This window comes from Tursiops truncatus, chromosome X (genome assembly GCF_011762595.2).
Source record: "Tursiops truncatus isolate mTurTru1 chromosome X, mTurTru1.mat.Y, whole genome shotgun sequence".
Taxonomy (NCBI): domain Eukaryota; kingdom Metazoa; phylum Chordata; class Mammalia; order Artiodactyla; family Delphinidae; genus Tursiops; species Tursiops truncatus.
Window position 1 is genome coordinate 78,283,322 of NC_047055.1, and position 21,695 is coordinate 78,305,016.

Sequence of the window (21,695 nt, forward strand, 5' to 3'; positions counted from 1 at the left end):
TCAACAATGCCTGGAGGTGTAAACTGCTCTACAGTCTAAACCAGTTATATTCAGACAACTTTGTAGGGATGGTCTTTAATGCAAATCTTTGAGGTTTGTTCTGACGCCAGTAAGGCTCTTCTGAGCTGTCTTTTTCCATAGCTCTCTATGGTAATATAGCTGGTCTGTGAGTTACTTGTTCAAACAGAGCTACTATCCTCCTCTTAATTGCTTACCACCAAAATCTCCATTATTTTCAAGACTACTCTTTGGCTTGAATTTTCCCACACCCTGTTTCAAGTGAAGTAAGTTCCTTTAGAGAGAAGTTTGAAGCTCTCTGTTCTTATGGACTGCCTTTCTCCCTGGGGAAAATCTCTGAGCCTCTGCTCCAGACCTTTGAGGGGTGGGGGGGGGGGCAGTGGACTCCTTTCCTCTGAGTGATACCTCTTGTTTAACAGAAGGGTGCTGGGTAGGGTAGTAGTAGTAGTCTCTGGTTTTCTTGGATTGCCTCTTTGGGTATGGAACCACTGCCCTAAGAGTTAGCTGGGAAAAGGAAAACCAGGGCTCTAATATTCTTGGTCTGACTTGCCTGAGGTACATAATCTGCCCTATAAGTGGAGGCTGGGTGAAGGAAGGGAGGCTCATTCTCTTGGCCATACTTGCCAGGAACTGAGGCTTTGCAACTTGCATCTCAAGGTGGAATGAGAAGTGTTGGCAGCCTGCTGCTCTTTGTGGCATACCATATCACTTGAGGGGGGTGTGAGCATTGTTTTCCTGGCCATACTTGCCTGGAATGGAGCTTCCCTCATGCTAATCTGGGGGAGAGACAGGAAGGGAGTAGGTCATGGCTCAAGTACCACAGACTCACGTTTCTTTCCAAGATTTAGTAGATATTCTATAGATCTTTCTTCATTTTATGTATGCTCTAAGGACAATTTCCAGAGACTTTAAATGTTTTTTTCTGTATTTTTTTTTTGCCCATTTCTTCCAATGTTGGTAATATTTCTCTTACTGATTACTAATTTAAATAGGTTTAAAATATTTTATCCAAGTTTGTGGTTGTTTTGCTGGGCAGCTGGTCCTATCAGGTTCTCATGCTGCCACTCCAAAAGTGGAAATCTCTAGAAAACTCATTTTATTGATAAGAAAACAGACCAAGAGAGGTGGTGCCATCTGCCTAGAGCCACAGTGTGTTTGTGGCACAGATGAGACTAGAAGCCAGGGGCACTCACTCTTGGTTGAGTGCTCCTTTGACTGGTTACCCTGTATATATATATATTTTTTTTTAATTTTTAATTTATTTTTTTGCGGTATGTGGGCCTCTCACTGTTGTGGCCTCTCCCATTGTGGAGCACAGGCTCCAGACGAGCAGGCTCAGCGGCCATGGCTCACGGGCCCAGCCGCTCCGTGGCATGTGGGGTCTTCCCGGACCGGGACACAAACCCGTGCCCCTGCATCAGCAGGCGGACTCTCAACCACTGCGTCACCAGGGAAGCCCAAGATATTTTTTTAAAAAATAGAAAAAATCAGTAAAACCGAGAGCTGGTTTTTTAAGAAGATAAACAAAATTGACAAACCACTATCCAGGATCACCAAGGAAAGAGATAGTACCCAAATAAACAAAATAAGAAATGGAGGCAGAAAAATAATGACCAATACCACAGAAATACAAAATATTATAAGAGATTACTATGAACAGTTATACGCCAACAAATTGGAGAACCTAAAAGAAGTGGACAAGTTTCTAGAAACATAGCCTGCCAAAACTGAGTTAAGAAGAAACAGATAATTTTTTTCCTTTTCCATTACGGTTAATCACAAGATATTGAATATAGTTCACTGTGCTATACAGTAGGACCTTGTTGTTTATCTATTTTATACAGAGTAGTTTGTATCTGCTAATCCTAAACCCCTAATTTATCCCTCCCCCACCCCCTTTCCCTTTTGGTAACCGTAAGTTTGTTTTCCATGTCTGTGAGTCTCTTTCTGTTCTGTAAATACGTTTATTCGTATCATATTTTAGATTCCACATATACGTGACATCAAATGATATTTGTCTTTGTCGGACTTACTTGACTTAATATGGTAATCTCTAGGTCCATCCATGTTGCTGCAAATGGCATTATTTTGTTCTTTTTTATGGTTGAGTAGTATTTGTGTGTGCATGTATATCTATCTATCTATCTATCTATCTATCATATCTTCTTTATCCGTTCATCTGCTGACAGACATTTAGGTTGCTTCCACGTCTTGGCTATTGTAAATAGTGCTGGTATGAACATTGGGTGCATGTATCTTTTTCAATTAGAGTTTGCTCCGGATACATGCCCAGAACTGCAGGATGATATGGTAACTATATTTTTAGTTTTATAAGGAACCTCCATACTGTTCTCCATATTGGCTGTATCAATTTACATTCCCACCAACAGTGCAAGAGTATTCCCTTTTCTCCACACCCTCTCCAGCATTTGCTGTTTGTAGATTTCTCTGATCATGCCCATTCTAACCGGTGTGAGGTGATACCTCATTGTAGTTTTGATTTGCATTTCTCTATTAGTGATGTTGAGCATATTTTCATGTACCATCTGTATGTCTTCTTTGGAGAAATGTCTGTTTAGGTCTTCTGCCCATTTTTTGATGGGGTTGTTTTTGTTATTGAGTTGTATGAGCTGTTTGTATATTTTGGAAATTAAGCCCTTGTTGGTCACATCATTTGTAAATATTTTCTCCCAGTCTGTAGGCTATCTTTTCATTTCATTGATGGTTTCATTTGCTGTGCAAAAGCTTTTGATTAGGTCCCATTTGTTTATTTTTGCTTTTATTTCTATTGCCTTGTGAGGTTGACCTAAGAAAACATTGGTACGATTTATGTCAGAGGATGTTTTGCCTATGTTCACTTCTAGGAGTTCTTTGGTGTCATGTTTTATATTTAAGTCTTTAAGACATTCTGAGTTTATTTTTATGTATGGTGTTAGGGGGTATATCCAGTTTTCCCAGCACCACTTGCTGAAGAAACTGTCTTCTCCATTGTATATTCTTGCCTCCTTTTTCACAGAGTAATTGACTGGAGATTTGTGGGTTTCTTTCTTTTTTTTATTTTTATTTTTTGCGGTACACGGGCCTCTCACTGCTGTGGCCTCTCCCGTTGTGGAGCACAGGCTCCGGACGCACAGGCTCAGCAGCCACGGCTCACAGGCCCAGCCGCTCCGTGGCATGTGGGATCCTCCTGGACCGGGGAACGAACCCATGTCCCCTGCATCGGCAGGCGGACTCCCAACCACTGCACCACCAGGGAAGCCCTTGTGGGTTTATTTCTGAGCTCTCTATTCTGCTCCATTGATCCATGTGTGCTTTTGTGTCGATATGATGCCATTTTGATTACTGGAGCTTTGTAGTATTATCTGAAGTCTGGGAGGGTTATGCCTCCAGCTTTGTTCTTTTTCCTCAGGACTGCTTTGTCAATTCTGGATCTTTTATGGTTCTATATAAATTTTAGGATTATTTCTTCTAGTTCTGTGAAAAGTATCATGGGTAATTTGATAGGGGTTGCATTGAATCTGTAGATTGTTTTGGGTAGTATGGACATTTTTTTTTGTGTGGTACGTGGGTCTCTCACTGTTGTGGCCTCTCCCGATGCGGAGCACAGTCTCTGGACGCACAGGCTCAGCAGCCACGGCTCACGGGACCAGCTGCTCCGCAGCATGTGGGATACTCCCGGACCGGGGCACAAACCCGCGTCCCCTGCATCGGCAGGCGGACCCTCAACCACTGCGCCACCAGGGAAGCTCAGTATGGACATTTTAACATTATTAATTCTTCCAATCCAAGAGCATGGGATATCTTTCCATGAAGAAACAGATAATTTGAACAGACCAATCACTAGAAGTGAAAATAGAATCTGTAATAATAAAAAAAAGTCCCTGCAAAAAAAAAGTCCAGGACTGGATGGCTTCACTGGGGAATTCTACCAAATATACAAAGAACTTATATCTATCCTTCTCAAACTATTCCAAAAAACTGAGGAGGAGGGAACACTCCCAAAAATTCATTCTATGAAGCCACTATCACCCTGATACCAAAACCAAAGACACTACAAAAAAAAGAAAATTATAAGCCAATATCTTTGACAACTATAGAGGCAAATATCCTCAAAAAATATTTTTAGCATACCGAATACAATAATACATAAAAAGGATCATACACCATGTTCAAGTTGGATTCAATCCAGGGTCGCCATGATGCTTCAATATATGCAACTCAATCAATGTGATACACCACATTAATAAAACACAAAAACCATACGATTATCTCAATAGACGCAGAAAAAGTGCTTGATAAAATTCAACATCCATTCATGACAAAAACTCTCATCCATCAAGGTGTGTATAGAGGGAACATATCTCAACACAATAAAAGCCATTTACGACAAACCGACAGCCACATAATACTCAGTGGTGAAAAGATGAAAGCCTTCCCAATAAATTCAGGAACAAGACAAGGATGCCCACTCTCACCACTTCTATTCACCATAGTATTTGAAGTCCTAACCATAGCCATCAGAGAAGAAAAATAAATAAAAGGTATCCAAATTGGAAGGGAAGAATTAAAACTGTGACTATTTGTAGATAACATGATACTCTATATAGAGCACCCTAAAGACTTCACACAAAAACTATTAAAAGTGATAAATGAATTCAGAAAGGTAGCAGGCTACAAGATTAATATAGAGAAATCTGTTGCATTTCTTTGCACTAACAATAAAATATCAGAAAAAGAAAGTTTAAAATAATTCCCATTTACCCCAATAAAGATGTTAAAAAAATAATAATTCCCATTTAAAATTGCATCAAAAATACCTAGGGATAAACTTAATCAAGGAGGTGAAAGACCTATATGCTGAAAATGATAAAACACTGATAAAGAAAACTGAATATGATTTAAAGAAATGGAAATATATCCCATGCTCTTGGACCGGAAGAGTTAATATTGTTGAAATGGCCATACTGCCCAGAGCAATCTACAGATTTAATGTCATCCCTATCAAAATACCCATGACATTTTCCACAGAACTAGAACAAATAATCCTAAAATTTATATGGAACCACAAAAGACCCAGAATTGCCAAAGCAAGCCTGAAGAAAAAGAACAAAGCTGGAGGCATAACCCTCCCAGACTTCAGATACTACTACAAAGTTACAGTAATAAAAATGGCATGGTACTGACAGAAAAACAGACATATGGATCAATGGAACAGAATAGAGAGCTCAGAAATAAACCCACACACTAACGTTTAATTGACAAAGGAGGCAAGAATATACAATAGAGAAAAGACAGTCTCTTCAGCAAGTGGTGTTGGGAATGCTGGACAGTTACATGTAATAAAATTAGAACACTCCCTCACACCATATACAAAAATAAACTCAATATGGTTTAAAGACCTAAATATAATATAAGACATGATGTCAAAAAACTCCTAGAAGTGAACATAGGCAAAACATTCCCTGACATAAATCATAGCAATAGTTTCTTAGGTCAGTCTCCCAGGGCAAAAGAAATAAAAGCAAATTATAAGCTTTTGCACAGCAAAGGAAACAATCAACAAAACAAAAAGACAACCTACAGAATGGGAGAAAATATTTGCAAATGATGCAACCAACAGGGGTTTAATATCCAAAATATAAAAACAGCTGATACAACTCAATATCAAAAAAAATCAATCAAAAAATGGGCAGACGACTTAAACAGACATTTCTCCAAAGAAGACAGACAGATGGCCAATAGGCACAATGAAAAGATGCTCAAGATCGTTATTAGAGAAACACAAATCAAAACCACAATGAGTTATCATTGGTCAGAATGGCCATCATCAAAGAGTCTACAAATAATAAATTCTAGAAAGGGTGTGGAGAAGAGGACCCTCCTACACTGTTGGTGGGAATGTAAATTGGTGGAGCCACTATGGAAAACAGTATGGAGGTTCCTTAAAAAACTAAAAATAGAGCTACCATATGATCCAGCAATCCCACTCCTAGGTATGTATCTGGAAAAGATGAAAACTCTATTTTGAAAAGATACATGTACCCCAATGTTCATAACAACATTACTTACAATAGCCAAAACATGGAAACAACTCAAATGCCCATCAACAGACAATTGGCTTAAGGAGATGTGGTATATATATGTGTATATATATATATATATATATATATATATATATATACATACATACACACACACACACACACATATACACACAATGAAATATTAGCCATAAAAAAGAACGAAATATTGCATTTGCAGCAACATGGATGGACCTAGGGAATATCATACTAAGTGAAGTAAGACAGAGAAAGACAAATATTCTATGTGGAAGGTAAAAAATAACACAAGTGAATCTACATACAAAATATAAACAGACTCACAGACATAGAAAACAAACTTATGGTTACCAAAGGGGAAGGGAAAGGGGAGGATAGATAAATTAGGAGTACTGGATTAACAGATACAAACTACTATACATAAAATAGATAAGTAACAAGGTCCTACTGTATAGCACAGGGAATGATATTCAGTATCTTATAATAACCTATAATGGAAATAATCTGAAAAAAAAACATATATAGAAAATAATCACTTTGATGTATACCTGAAACTAACACAATATTTTAAGTCAATTAAACTTTAATTAAAAAAAAAGACAGAGACTGAAGGTTGAGGTTCAAAATGGCAGCACAGGAAGACCATGAACACAGTTCCTCTCACAGACACAACAAATTTTCAGCTATATTTGGAACGATTTTCCTTTGAAAAAGACCTGAAAACTAGATGAATAGCACCTCCACAAACAAAAGCTAAAAGATAAACTTTGAGACAGATAGGAGAGGCAGAGACATGGTCTTGCCATGGATTCCACTCTAGGAGCAGTGACCCAAAGTGAGGAGGGATACCACAATATGGTATTTTCCCTTGAGATGTGAAGGGATTGAACCCCACATCAAGCACCGCAATCCCTGGGTCCAGCACCAGAAAGACAAGCTCCCAAAATGTCTGGTTTTGAAAATCAATGGGGATTAAGAGGTCAGAAGAACCACAGAACTACAGGGAACAAGAAACCTGCTCTTAAACAGTTCATGCACAATCCATTTCACATGGAGATCCAGAGAAAAAGCAACAGTTTGAAAAGCACCTAAGCTATAAGTAAGGGAGACCCACTTACTAATCTTAAAGTAGCTGCTGGGGAGGCAGGAACCTCCTGAGACTTTTCCCAGGGACGGAAGCATTGGCTGACACCATTTTTCTTTTCTTATTTTTTTCCTTCGGTATGCAGGCCTCTCACTGTTGTGGCCTCTCCCATTGCAGAGCACAGGCTCCGGACGCGCAGGCTCAGCGGGCATGGCTCACAGGCCCAGCTGCTCCGCGGCATGTGGGATCTTCCCAGACCGGGGCACGAACCCGTGTCCCCTGCATTGGCAGGCGGACTCTCAACCACTGCGCCACCAGGGAAGCCTCTCTTTTCTTTTTTTAAATTTATTTTTTTATACAGCAGGTTCTTATTAGTTATCCATTTTATACATATTAGTGTATATATGTCAATCCCAATCTCCCAATTCATCACACCACCCCTCCCCCCACCACTTTCCCCCCTTGGTGTCCATACGTTTGTTCTCTACATCTGTGTCTCTATTTCTGCCCTGCAAACTGGTTCATCCGTACCATTTTTCTAGGTTCCACATATATGCGTTAATATACGATATTTGTTTTTCTTTTTCTGACTTACTTCACTCTGTATGACAGTCTCTAGGTCCATCCACGTCTCTACAATGACCCGATTTCATTCCTTTTTATGGCTGAGTAATATTTCATTGTATATATGTACCATATCTTCTTTATCCATTCGTCTGTCAATGGGCATTTAGGTTGCTTCCATGACCTGGCTATTGTAAATAGTGCTGCAATGAACATTGGGGTGCATGTGTCTTTTAGAATTGTGGTTTTCTCTGGGTATATGCCCAGTAGTGGGATTGCTGGGTCATATGGTAATTCTATCTTTAGTTTTTTAGGAACCTCCATACTGTTCTCCACAGTGGCTGTATCAATTTACATTCCCACCAACAGTGCAAGAGGGCTCCCTTTTCTCCACACCCTCTCCAGCATTTATTGTTTGTAGATATTCTGATGATGCCCATTCTAACTGGTGTGAGGTGATACCTCATTGTAGTTTTGATTTGCATTTCTCTAATAACTAGTGATGTTGAGCACCTCTTCATGTGCTTCTTGGCCATCTGTATGTCTTCTTTGGAGAAGTGTCTATTTAGGTCTTCTGCCCATTTTTTAATGGGGTTGTTTGTTTTTTTAATATTGAGCTGCATGAGCTGTTTATATATTTTGGAGATGAACCCTTTGTCCATTTGCAAATATCTTCTCCCGTTCTGAGGGTTGTCTTTTTGTGGCTGACAACATTTTGCAATCATATCCTAACTTGGTGATGACAGAGCTGGCAGGTGTCATTTTTGGTGCCCTCCCTCTAGCCTGGTTACACCATTGGGCATGCTCTGCACACCCTGCAAAACAGCCTGACTGGGTGAGCACCTTGAGCACCCACCCACTTCACACACAGCTGCCCCACACCTGGGCCAGGTGAGAGCACTACCCCCCTCCCCCGCCTAAGCGCAGCAGTTGCGATGCAATCAGACCAGGCGGGTACCCTGTGTACTGTCCACCTGTGCAGCAATCTCACCACAACTGGGCCATGAGAGCACCCTGAGTCCACCCCCACACCATGCAACAATTGTTCTGCAACCAGGCCAGGCATGTGCCTCATCCCCAACCTTCCATGAAACAGCTATGCTACAATCAAGGGGGTGAGCACACACACCTTGCCTCACCCTCCCCATTAGCAGCTATGGCCCCACAAGAGCCCACACAAGGGACACCTCTTGAGTGTCTGGCTCTGATGTCCAGGGGAGAATGTGTTTCCAGGCCCCATGGATCATCTGCTACACTAGAACCCTCCTTCAAGACCTGGGGAGGTAGCTGTTTCGCCTAATATACATAGACAAACAAAGAGTCAGACAAAATGAAGAGACAGAAGAATATGTTCCAAACCTAAGAACAAATCCCCAGAAAAAAGACCTTAATGAAATGGACATAAACAACCTGCCTTATAAAGTGTTCAAAGTAATGGTCACAAAGATGCTCACCAAACTTGGGAGGATACTGGAAGAGAAAATATAAGAAAGAAGCAAACAGAAGTAATATCTGAGCTAAAAAATACACTTGAGGGGTTTAACAGCAGACTGGATGAAGTAGAAGAACAAATTAGTGAGCTGGAAGATAAAGCAATAGGAATCACTCAGAGCAGCAAAATGAAAAAAGAATTTTAAAAAAGTGAGGATATTTTAAGGGACCTCTTGGATAACATCAAGAGTATTAATATGCACATCAAAGGTGTCCCAGAAGGAGAAGAGAGAGAAGAAGGGCTGGAAAAATTATTTGAAGAAATAATGGCTGAAAACATCCTCCATCTGGGGAAGGAAACAGACATCCAGGTCCAGGAAACCCAGAGAGTTCCAAATAAGATGAACCCCCCAAAAAACACACCAAGATATATTATACTTAAAATGGTAAAAGTTAAAAATAAAGAGAGAACCTTAAAAGCAGCAAGAGAAAAACAACTTACTACATAACAAGGGAAACCGCATAAGACTGTCAGCAGATATTTCAGCAGAAAATTTACAGGTTAGAAGAGAGTGGCATGACATATTCAAAGTGCTGAAAAGAAAAAACTTCCAATCATGAATTCTCTACCCAGCAAGGTTATCACTCAGAATTGAAGGAGTGATTAAGAGTTTTCCAGATAAGCAAAAGCTTTAACTCCTTTAGGAGTTCATACCACTAAGAAGGCCTTACAAGAAATGTTAAAGGGATTCTCTAAGCTGAAAAAACAGGCAGTAATTAATAATAAGAAAACAGGGACTTCCCTAGTGGCACAGTGGTTAAGAATCCGCCTGCCAATGCAGGGGACACAGGTTCAAGCCCTGGTCTGGAAAGATCCCACAAGCCGTGGAGCAACTAAGCCCATGCACCGCAACTACTCAGCCTGTGCTCTAGAGCCCGCGAGCCACAACTAGTGAGCCTGCATGCCACAAGTACTGAAGCCCGTGTGCCTAGAGCCCGTGCTCTGCAACAAGAGAAGCCAGTGCAATGAGAAGCCCACGCTCACTGCAACTAGACAAAAGCCCGCGTGCAGCAACGAAGACCCAATGTAGCCATAAATAAATAAATAAATTTATAAAAAAAAAAGATGGGCAGAGGACCTGAGTAGACATTTTTCCAAAGAATACATAGAGATGCCCAAGAGGCACATACATGAAGTGATGCTCAACATCATTAATTATTAGAGAAATGAAAATCAATATCACAATGAGATACCACCTTACACCTGTTAGAATGGTTACTTTCAAAAAGACAAATAAGTGTTGACGAGCACGTGGAGAAAGGAAAACCCTTGTGCACTGTTGTTTGGAATGTAAATTGGTACAGCCAGTATGGAAAACATTATGGAGATTCTTTTAAAAATTTAGACTAGGACTACCATATTATCCAACTATTCCACTTTTGGGTATTTATCCAAAGAACATGAAACACTAATTCAAAAAGATATATGCACCCCTATGTTCGTTGCAGCATTATTTATAATAGCTGAGATATGGGGAAATCTAAGTGTCCATGGATGGATAAATGGATAAAGATGTGGCATATATGTGTATATGTGTGTGTACACACACACACACACACACACACACAGTGGAATGCTACTCAGTCATAAAAATGAATAAATCTTGCCATTTGTGACAACATGGATTGAGGGCATTATGCTAAATGAGTCTGAAGAAAAAAGATAAATAGGCTATGATTTCACTCATATGTAGAATCTAAAAAATAAAAACAAAACAAATGAAAAACAGAACAAATTGAAAACAAACTCATAGATACAGAGACTAGATTGGTGTTTACCAGAGGGGAAGAATGCTGGGGATTGGGCAAAAGTGGTAAAGGGAGCCAATTATATGGTGACAGATGGTAACTAGACTTTTTGAGGTGATCACTTTGTAGTGTATACCAGTGTTGAATTATAATGTTGTACACCTGAAACTTTTAATATAATTAAAAAAGAGAGAAAATTAAAAAAGAGAGATTGGCAAAGTGGATTAAAAAATGTGTTGTCTATATGCTGGCTACAAGAAATTTCCTTCAAATATAACATTATAGGCAGACTGAAAATAAAAGGATGGAAATAGGTATATTATATAAACAGTAATCAAAGGATAGCAAGAGTAGCAATATTATATTAGTTATTGTAACTTCAGAGCAAAGAAAATTACTTGAGACAGGAACATTATACAATGATAAAAGGTGAAATCCACAAAGAAGACATAGCAATCATAAATGTGCATGCATCCAATAACAGTGTTACAAAATATGAAGCAAAAACCAATAGGAGTGAGAAGAGCTAGATAACTCCACAGTTATAGTTGAAGATTTTAATGTGCCTGCTCAACAAATAATAGAACAATTAGCCAGAAAATAAGGAAAAGTATACAAGAACTTGGCAACACCATGAACCAGTGAGATCTAATCAACATTTATAGACTACTCCTCCCAACAACAGCAGAATACACATTCTTTTCAAGTGCCCATGGAACATTTACTAAGATCATATCCTGGGCCATAAAATAAATCTCAAAAAGTTTAAATAACTGAAATTATACAAGTTGTGTTCTCTGACCACAATGGAATAAAACTAGAATTCAGTAACAGAAAGATAACAGGAAAATCTGTAAACACTTAGAAACTAAACAACACACTACGAAGTAATCTATGGGTCAAAGAGGAAGTCTCAAAGGAAATAAAAAAATACATTGAAGTAAATGAAAATGAAAATACAATATAGCAAAATTTGTGGGCTACAGCTAAAGCAGCTCAGTGAGGGAAATTTACAGCACTAAATACATACATTAGAAAAGAGGAAAGGTCCCAATAATTTAAGTTCCCATCTCAAGAACCTAGAAAAGAAGAGCAAACTAAATGCAAAGCAAGCAGAATGAAGTGAATAATAAAGAGCAGAAATCAACAACACTGAAAATACAAAGGCAATAGAGAAAATCAATGGAGGAGATGGTTCTTTGAAAAGGTGGATAAAATCTACTAACTCTTGGCAAGAATGACAGAGAGAAAAGAAGGGAAGATGTAAATTATCAATATCAGGAATAAAACAGTAAATATCACTACAGACCCTGCACACATCAAAAGAATAATAAGGGAATAATAATACAAAGAACTCTATACATATAAATTTGACAACTTAGGGGACTTCCCTGGTGGTGCAGTGGTTAAGAATCCGCTTGCCAATGCAGGGGTCATGGGTTCAAGCTCTGGTCTGGGAAGATGCCACATGCCATGGAGCAACTAAGCCCGTGCACCACAACTACTGAGCCTGCCCTCTATAGAGCCTGCATGCCACAACTACTGAAGCCCACGTGCCTAGAGCCCGTGCTCTGCAACAAGAGAAGCCACCACAGTAAGAAGCCTATGCACCACAACGAAGAGTAGCCCCTGCTCAGTAGCCCCCTACTTGCTGCAACTAGAGAAAGCCCGCATGAAGCAATAAAAACCCAATGCAGACAAAAATAAATAAATAAAATAAATTTTAAAAAGTAAAATGCTGATGTTGTCAGCCTTGGCCATACCAATTTATATATAAAAATTTTTTTGACAACTTAGACGAAATGGGTCACTTCACTGAAAAACACAAATTATCAGAAATCACCCAATATAAAATAGATAATGTGAACAGTCTATAACTATTAAGGAAATAGAATATGTAGTTTTAAACTCTTGAAAAAAATCTCCAGGCCCAGTTACACTGCAGAATTCTACCAAACATTAAGAAAAGAACTGACATAAATTCTACACAATCTTTTCCAAAAATATGAGGAAACACGTTGCAATTCATTTTATGAATCTAGTATTACCCTGATACCAAAACCAAAGACTGTACAGAAAAAAAACTACTCACCAATGAATATAGATAAAAAATCTTTAACAATATGCTAGCAAACAGAGTTCAGCAATATATAAAAAGAATTATGGGAGGGAGGGAGACGCAAAAGGGAAGGGATATGGGGATATATGTATATGTATAACTGATTCACTGTGTTATAAAGCAGAAACTAACACACCATTGTAAAGCAATTATACTCCAATAAAAATGCTAAGAAAAAAAAAGAATTATACACTATGACCATGTGGGGTTTATTCTAACGATGCAAGGCTGGTTCAATATTTGAGATCAGTCAATGTAATCCCCCATATTAACAGGTTAAAGAAGAAAAATCACATGATCATATCAATTGATGCAGGAGAAGCATGTGACAAAATTCAATACTCATTCATGAAACTAGCAGAGAAAAGGAATAGTGGGAACTTCCTCAACTTGATAAAGAGCTTCTACAAAAATCCTATGGCTAACATTATACTTAATGGTGAAAGACTGAATGTTTTCCCCCTAAGAGAGTGAACAAGGCAAGAATATCCACTCTCATTACTCTTAACTAACATGGTGCTGAAAGTTCTAGTCTGTGCAGTAAGGCAAGAAAAGGAAAGAGAAGGCACATAGATTGGAAAGGAAGAAATAAAACTGTCTCTATTTGCAGATGACATGGTTGTTTACATAGGAAATCCTAAGGAATCTTCAAAGAAAATTCCTGAAATGAGTGAGTTGAGCAAGGTTGTGGGATACAAAATAAACACAGAAATAGCAACTGCATTTCTTCATACTAGAAATTAACACAGGACACCACTTATGATCACACACACACAAAAAAAAACCCACAGCACTTAGATATAAATCTAACAATACATGTACAGGAATTGTATGCTGGAAACTACATAATGCTGATGAAAGAAATAAAAAATCTAAATAAATGAAGAGACATACCCTGTTCATGGATTGGAAGATTCGGTATAATAAAGATGTCAATTCTATTTTTAAATTGAGATATAATTAAAGATGTCAATTCTTGATATAAAGTGTACTAGGTTCGATGGAGTCCTCCCCCAAAATTCATGTCCTTCCTGGTACTTCATCATGTGACCATATTTGGAAATAGGGGCACTGCAGATGTAACTAAGTTGAGATCATACTGAAGTAGAGTGGACCCTTAATCCAATAATGGCTGTGTACTTATAAGAAAAAGAGAAAGACAGAGGGAGAATGCCATGTGGTGACAGAGACTGGAGTTATGAATCTATAAGCCAAGGAATACCAAGGTTTGCCAACAACCATAAAAAGACAGGACGAGGCAAAGAAGGATCCTCTCCATAGAGCCTTCAGAAAGAGTATGGCCTACTGACACCTTGATTTCAGACTTCTGGCCTCCAGAACTGTGAGAGAATAAATTTCTCTTGTTATAAGTCACCCAGTTTGTGCTAATTTGTTATCACAGTTCTAGGAAACAAATACAGTTTAATGCAATTCCTATCAAAATCCCAGGAGGAATTTTTGTAGATTTAGACAAGATTATTCTAAAATGAATATAGAAGGGCAAAGGAACTAGATAGCTAATAACAATAAAGTGGGTACAATCACTCTACTTGCTTTTAAGACTTATTGTGTAGCTATAGTAATCAGGTACTCGCAGAGGAACTGACACATAGAGAAAATAGAGAACTCAGTAAGAGACTCACAAATATGCCCAACTGATTTTTTGTCAAAAGTACAAAAGCGCGGGCTTCCCTGGTGGCGCAGTGGTTGAGAGTCCGCCTGCCAATGCAGGGGACGCGGGTTCGTACCCCGGTGCGGGAACATCCCACATGCTGCAGAGCGGCTGGGCCCGTGAGCCCTGGCCGCTGAGCTTGTGCGTCCGGAGCCTGTGCTCCACAACAGGAGAGGCCACAACAGTGAGAGGCCCGCGTACAGAAAAAAAAAAAAAAAAAAAAAGTACAAAAGCAATTTAATGGAGGAAAGACAGCCTTGTCAACAAATGGTGCTAGAGCAACTGGATATCACAGCAAAAATGAACCTCAACCTAAATCTCACACCTCATACAAAAATTAACGTAAAATGTATTATGAACTTAAATGTAAAATATAAAACTATAAAACTTAAAAAAAGAGGAGAAAATCTTTGGGATAGAGGGCTAGGCAAAAAGTGTACTAGATACCAACTTGAGCCTCTCCTTTGAACTGAAATTCCTAGCAAAAGCAGGTAAATAAGACGTGTGTTCTGGTGGAAAGAGCCCTGGAACTGAGGTCAGACGGTTCTAGTTCTGATTTTCATTCATTAGCCATATGAACTTAGGCAAATTGGTAACTTGACTTTTTTGAATCTTAAAAATTTCCTTATTTGTATATCAAGGATAATACCAGCATTTCCTACTTCATAGAATTACTGGGGGGCGGACTGTCAAATGAAATAATGGATGTAAGAATGCTCTGTAAAATGTAAAGTATGATAGTGTGGGCTTGAGGTTTTATATTTGTGCAATAGCCATTTTGCCACTGTATGGAGGCACTTGATAAAGGTTATCTGCTTAATAAATAATGAATGAGTGACTGGTCATCAGAAAAGTCAAATAAGGGCAAATTTTTTTCCAAGTATTTAAAACAAAAGGGATGCATAGCACATTCAATCAAACAGTAAAAAGCAACATATACTATGTAAAGAGCCAAGAGGGTTATTAAATTAATCTCTGTATAGAAAAGCTAACTATCCCATCATGTTTCAGGGAATTAGCAATAATGGATGGGAGGCTGGTCAAAAAACTAAAAAAATATTAACCTCTCTAACAGGCAACCCAAGATTCGGAGAGATGGAACAGTAATACATTAGACAGAATAAAAGTGGCAAAATGCTCAGAGCAGTTTTGGCCTTATATAGCGACTATGGAAATTGATCAATTTGAATTTATAGTACAATTTAATTTTAGTTTGTATTTGTTACTATGGCAAACACATCTGAAGGTCCAGATGAGGCTCATGGCTTAGAAATTTAATTTTCTCTTCTTCCCAAAAGAAAGTTAAGATGAGGGGAAAAAAAAGATGTATATATCTCCAAAATGTTCAATGCTAAAGTTTTTTTTTAAACTTAAATTTACACAGGCCATAATTACATAGCTCCAGAATTCTGGGTTTCTGTAAGATGATGCTAGTTTGTACCAGGTTGTCACCCTGCTATATTGTTCCACCATCTGTTGTGGTTTGCAGACGTTTGTATATGAAGAAGCAGTTGGGCAAGTCAGGAGCCTTGGATATTAACATGGACTCAAGTAATGACTTTTGTGTGACTTTAAGCAAGCCATTTGACCTTCTTAATATTTTATAGCTCCCTTATAATAACAGTACTACCTTACCTTACCTGTGTATGAGTTGTTAAAGTTCACAACACATATTATTATTTTAATTGATCCTTAAAACCTCAGTATGGGAGTCAGAAAAGGTATTATTTCCATTTTACAAATGAGAAAACTGAAGTCAAACAGCAGAGGAGGAATATCCATATGCAAAAACAAACAAATGAGAAACCATTTAGACCCTTACCTCATACACCATAAACAAAAATTAACTCAAAATGAATCACAGACCTATATGTAAGAAATAAAACTATAAAAGCTACAAGAAAACATAGAAGAAAATCTTTGTATATTTGGAATAGGCAAAGACTTCTTATCATGACTAAAAACATGACCCATAAAAGAAAAAATAATAAATTGGTCTTCATCAAAATTCAGAATATTTGCTTTTTAAATGCTGCCATTAAGAAAATGAAAAGACAAACCAGAGACTGGGAGAAAATATTTACAAATAGTATATTTGATAAAGGATTTGTATCTAGAATACATAAAGAACACATAACTTACTGAGAATCTAATTTAAAAAATGGGAAAATAATTGAATAGATATCTTTCCAAAAAAGATAAACAAATGGTCAATAAGCACATGAAAAAATGATCAACAGTGTTAGCTATCACGGAAATTCAAATCAAAACCACAATGAACTACCATTACATACCCACTAGAATGGCTATAATAAAAAAGATGGGCAATAACAAGTGTTAATAAGGATGTGGAGAAGTTGGAACCCTCATACACTGCTGGGAGGAATGTAAAAGGTGCAGCAACTTTGGAAAACAGATCGCAGTTCTTCAAAAAGTTTAGAGCATTACCATATGAGCCATTAATTCATGTACTCAAGAAAATTGAAAACAAACCTTTGAAAACGAAGACTTAGACACAACTGTTCATAGCAGCATTATTTGTAATAGCCAAAAAGTGGAAACAAATAAAATATTTATCAACTAGTGAGTGGATAAACAAAATGTGACATACTAATTCAATAGCCTATAAAAATATTCTATTTATTCAGCAATAAAAAGGAATGAAAGAGTGATACATGCTACAGCATGGGTGAACCTCAAAAACAGTAAGCTAAACTGAAAGAAACCAGACACAAGAGGTCACAAATAAGACTCCATTTATATGAAGTGTCTAGAATGAGAAAATCTATAGAGCTAGAAAGCAGATCAGTGGTTCCCTGGGCCTGAAAATGGGAGCAGGGATTGACTGCAAATGGGCAATGGGAAAATTTTTGGAGTAATGAAAATATTCTAAAACTGGATTATGGTGTCAGTTGCATAACCATACATTTACTAAAAATCACTGAATTATATACATATAATGGGTGAATATTACAGTATATAAATTACATCTTAATAAAGCTGATCTAAAAATTACTGAATAAACCTGCACTGAAAAGAAAAAAAAGCAGCAGAGGAGGGACTAAAACACAGGTCTTCATTGTTCCTTCTACTCTATTATCACCTGTCTCAGAAGTGGCAGAATAATAATAAACTTTTTCAAAGGGTTAGTCTCATCACAGGGGAATAATTCTACCAGGTTTTGAAAATACAAAGTAATTCAAAATGCCAGATGGTACTGCTACTTCGACCTAATCCATAGTATACCTGTATTAGAAATTTTCTACTTTTAACTATTTACATTTCACAAACCCAGGGAAATTTTATAGTGTGTAACCACATTTTAATACAAATTTATTTACATTAAAACTCATATCGAAAAGCATTATTCTATGTAATTTCTAATACATAAGATCATTTAGTTCTTTAAAATTAGCTTAAAGTTTAATATCATTGTTTGACTTACAGTGTGGCTAATAAGGCTCAGAGCATCTTCACAGCAGCCCCAAATTTCTTCCAGGGGACAGAGTTCTTCATTCGGCACCCCATCTGGCACGAAGAGGTTAATCAAGCTGTGCATACATTTGCTGAAAATCAAAAAGAGAAAACGCATCCCATAAGGAAAGAAATCATTGACTTCGTGGCTAAGATAAGTAAAATCTGGATCTCATCCCAGACTAAGAGCTTCAAAACACGTCTGTTCTTCCTTCAATTTTATCTGGCCTCCAAGCTCAGAAGACAGATTTTTGAAGATATAAAGGGGGCTGACCAATCCTTCCTTTTATTATGCCTACGGTTGTCTTTCACTATATATATATTTTTTTTAGTTTCCTGAACTAAGGAGTTGTGTCTGTTTACTATATTTTATGAGCTGGTTTAATCTACAGATACTTTAAAGCATCTCGTTACATCCTCAAATGCAGAAGGGAATTGGGATTTAAATTGGGAGTAATTCCAGGAGAACTCTCTCATGTCTCAGAAAAGGAAGACTGTAATGAAGTTTTCCAGAGAAAAATCACACAATATCTATTTTTCCCCCATGTCTAGGCGTAGAGAACATAAAATCTTCAATAAATACTATTTTATATTACGTACAGCACTTATTGGTCCTTAAAGAAAGGTGCTTAGAAAAAAATATATGAGGCAAATGTAGCAAAATGTTAACATCTGTTAAATTTGAGTGGTGGATACACTCGTGTTTGTTATATTAATCTCTCTACTTTTCTGTATATTTGGCATATTCAGTAATGAACGAAAGAAAGGTACTTAATTAGTAATTTTATTATATATACAGGCTCACACAAAGAAGCAACTTTCTCCCTCTTTTCTCCTTTGGGAAAACCAGACTCCTTTACCTTGCCTTGGTCTATCACACAACTCTAAATATGGAGCTATTCTGAGGGCTTTTTAGTCCAGGAGTTACAGGAGTGGCCCAATCATCTTTTGAGTCAGTTGAGTATGATTGATGACTTATGGGACATTGACTATAGCACTTTTGGCTATCAAAAACTAGGATTCGGGCTTCCCTGGTGGCGCAGTGGTTGAGAGTCCGCCTGCTGATGCAGGGGACACGGGTTCGTGCCCCGGTCCGGGAAGATCCCACATGCTGCGGAGCGGCTAGGCCCATGAGCCATGGTCGCTGAGCCTGCGCTCCGCAGTGGGAGAGGCCACAACAGTGAGAGGCCCTTGTACCGCAAAGAAAAAAAAAACAACAAAAAAAATAAAACTAGGATTCAGTGTTGAATTATATTTACTAACCTGTATCTCAAAACATCAACTGATTCTTTCTTTTTGTGGAGAAATAAAGCCTTTTTCAAGGCCTTTAGAGCAATAGAAGGATAGTGTGCAGGCATTTCCATTGCTAATGCTACAGGAAGGGAAGCAAAAAGATTGTGAATACCATAATCTCATCCATCACAGTTTTCATCCCACGTTACAACTGACTTCCTCTAATGAAACTGACCTGAGACAGATGAACAAAAACAAATAAATAAACAAAGACAAAAACCCAAAAATGAATTTTATAAAATGATGAATCCATGGTGGCTTTCAGAGATAGCTTCTACTTTCTGGGCAGAGTAACATGGTAGGATCACCAGGTTATATTTTTTCTTCAGCAAACATCAACAGAGAACCTACTGTTTCTGTAAGCCTGCGCATAGTCATACAGGTGAAGCAATAATCTTAGGAACCAAAGTGAAGGAGGGGCACACTAAGAAGGAAACAGAAAGCAGATAAGTAAAAGGGTACTAATCAAAAACAGATTTATACTAAATATACTGTTTCTGCCTAACATTAAAAACAGGAAACACTTGACATAAGAGTAAGTATCAGAGGTAAAACCCCTAAAACTTCTAGACGCATTTACCAGGCCTCTAGAATTGGAGTTCCATTATACAAGGAACAGTGGTCACCATCACATGTCTATAAAGTATACGCCACCAGCTCCACAGGTCTAGAAATTCTGTCTTGGCAAGACAAGGAAAGGTAAATGTGACTCTTGTGCACTTGGGGCTACCTAATACCTTTATTAGCCACACATAGGCTCCTGAGGAGGGTGAAAGATATAAAGGGAACATAATGAGGCCATTTCTTGCAGTATATCCTCATAGAGGCTCTGAGCCCCCCAATACTACTTATAGCCCAATGACAAATTTGAGGTTGGCAATTGTGTTAAAAATATCACCAATATTTCTCTGTACACTTTCATAAACGGCTAAGAGTGTATTACTTTTGATTAGTGAAGCAGCTGATTGCCTATTTCTAACTAGCTGAGCAAAACTAACTTTCTGAAGTTTGAGCTACCTCTATTGTGTAGTTATATTATTCGATTCTACACATAAAATAAATATGAGCAATGCACTTTGCTAGGGTTTATAAGTACAACAAATACAAGTAATTATTACTCATGACCCTAAGGAGCCTAAAGAAAAAGATAAATGCACAAACGATTATAATACAAAATAGTTTGAGAATGCCATTAGAGAAGGAGAAACAAAGTGCTATGAGGATACATTGCTTCCCACCTGGAGGAAAGAGAGAAGAGAGAGAAGAAAGAAAAAAGTAGTACGACTTAAATGGGTACCAGCCTTCCAAAAACATAAATACAGCTCTTACATGCGATTGTTTCCAATGTTTTACTTTCTAAATGAGGCAGTTCCCACACTGATTCCAGGAAGCTGTCCAGTAATGGGTCATTCATTTTGGCTTTAACTTCAAACTCATACAGCAGAAGCAATGTCTCACATGGATCACTTGAGAAGTCCCCTAAGAAAGAGGCAAAAATGCAACATTCTCTGTGATTACATTTTATCATTCTCTTCTATTCTAATCTCTCTTCTGGGGAGATTTTCCTATTGAGGAAAATTAATTTTACTTATAATTTGAAGGTTATCCCAGCTCCTGTAGACAGATCTTTTACATTTTAAAATATATAAACTCACCAATACTTTCACACCCTGAAATGCATTCACTAGAGTTGTCTACATTTCCTGAAATTATTACGATGATATTCCTAAATAGCCTGGAAAAGTCTTGTTGCTATCTAATTCAAATACGTTTACCTGCCTTACTTTAATGACTGAGTTAACCAGAAAATACAGTGCAATATAAACCAACTGTGGTTTTATTTTAAACAAAGCAAGGGGAAGTTTCCAAACTGCTTCATTTAGTCAGTCAACAATATTTCTTGGTTATCGCCATGGGCAGAATCTTGTATCAGGTAGCATCTACCATACTATGTGAGATGGTTTCCAATCACCCTTGTTAGACTGAACGTTTTCAAAAGTTTGGAGGTATAGCATACATACAATAAACTGAGGGAAGTGCATTAATCTTAAACAAACAGGGTGATGAATTTTTATATATGTTCAAACCACTACCCAGATCATGATATAGAACACTTCCAACACTCGTGCTCCTTTCCAGTCAATACCACCTTTGCAGAGTTAACAACTATTT

General features: G+C 37.9%; 1 protein-coding gene across 1 annotated transcript in view; it reads right to left on the minus strand.

Annotated features, from left to right (window-relative positions):
• The window catches only part of TEX11 (testis expressed 11), a 345,588-nt gene that overhangs the window by 19,082 nt on the left and 304,811 nt on the right, over positions 1-21,695 (minus strand). The window contains exons 26-28 of the mRNA XM_033849819.2: positions 20,853-21,002; positions 19,494-19,602; positions 18,202-18,322 (exon numbers count right to left, since the gene is read on the minus strand). Of these exons, the coding sequence (XP_033705710.1) occupies positions 18,202-18,322; positions 19,494-19,602; positions 20,853-21,002 (380 nt within the window). The remainder of the gene's footprint in view (positions 1-18,201; positions 18,323-19,493; positions 19,603-20,852; positions 21,003-21,695) is intronic.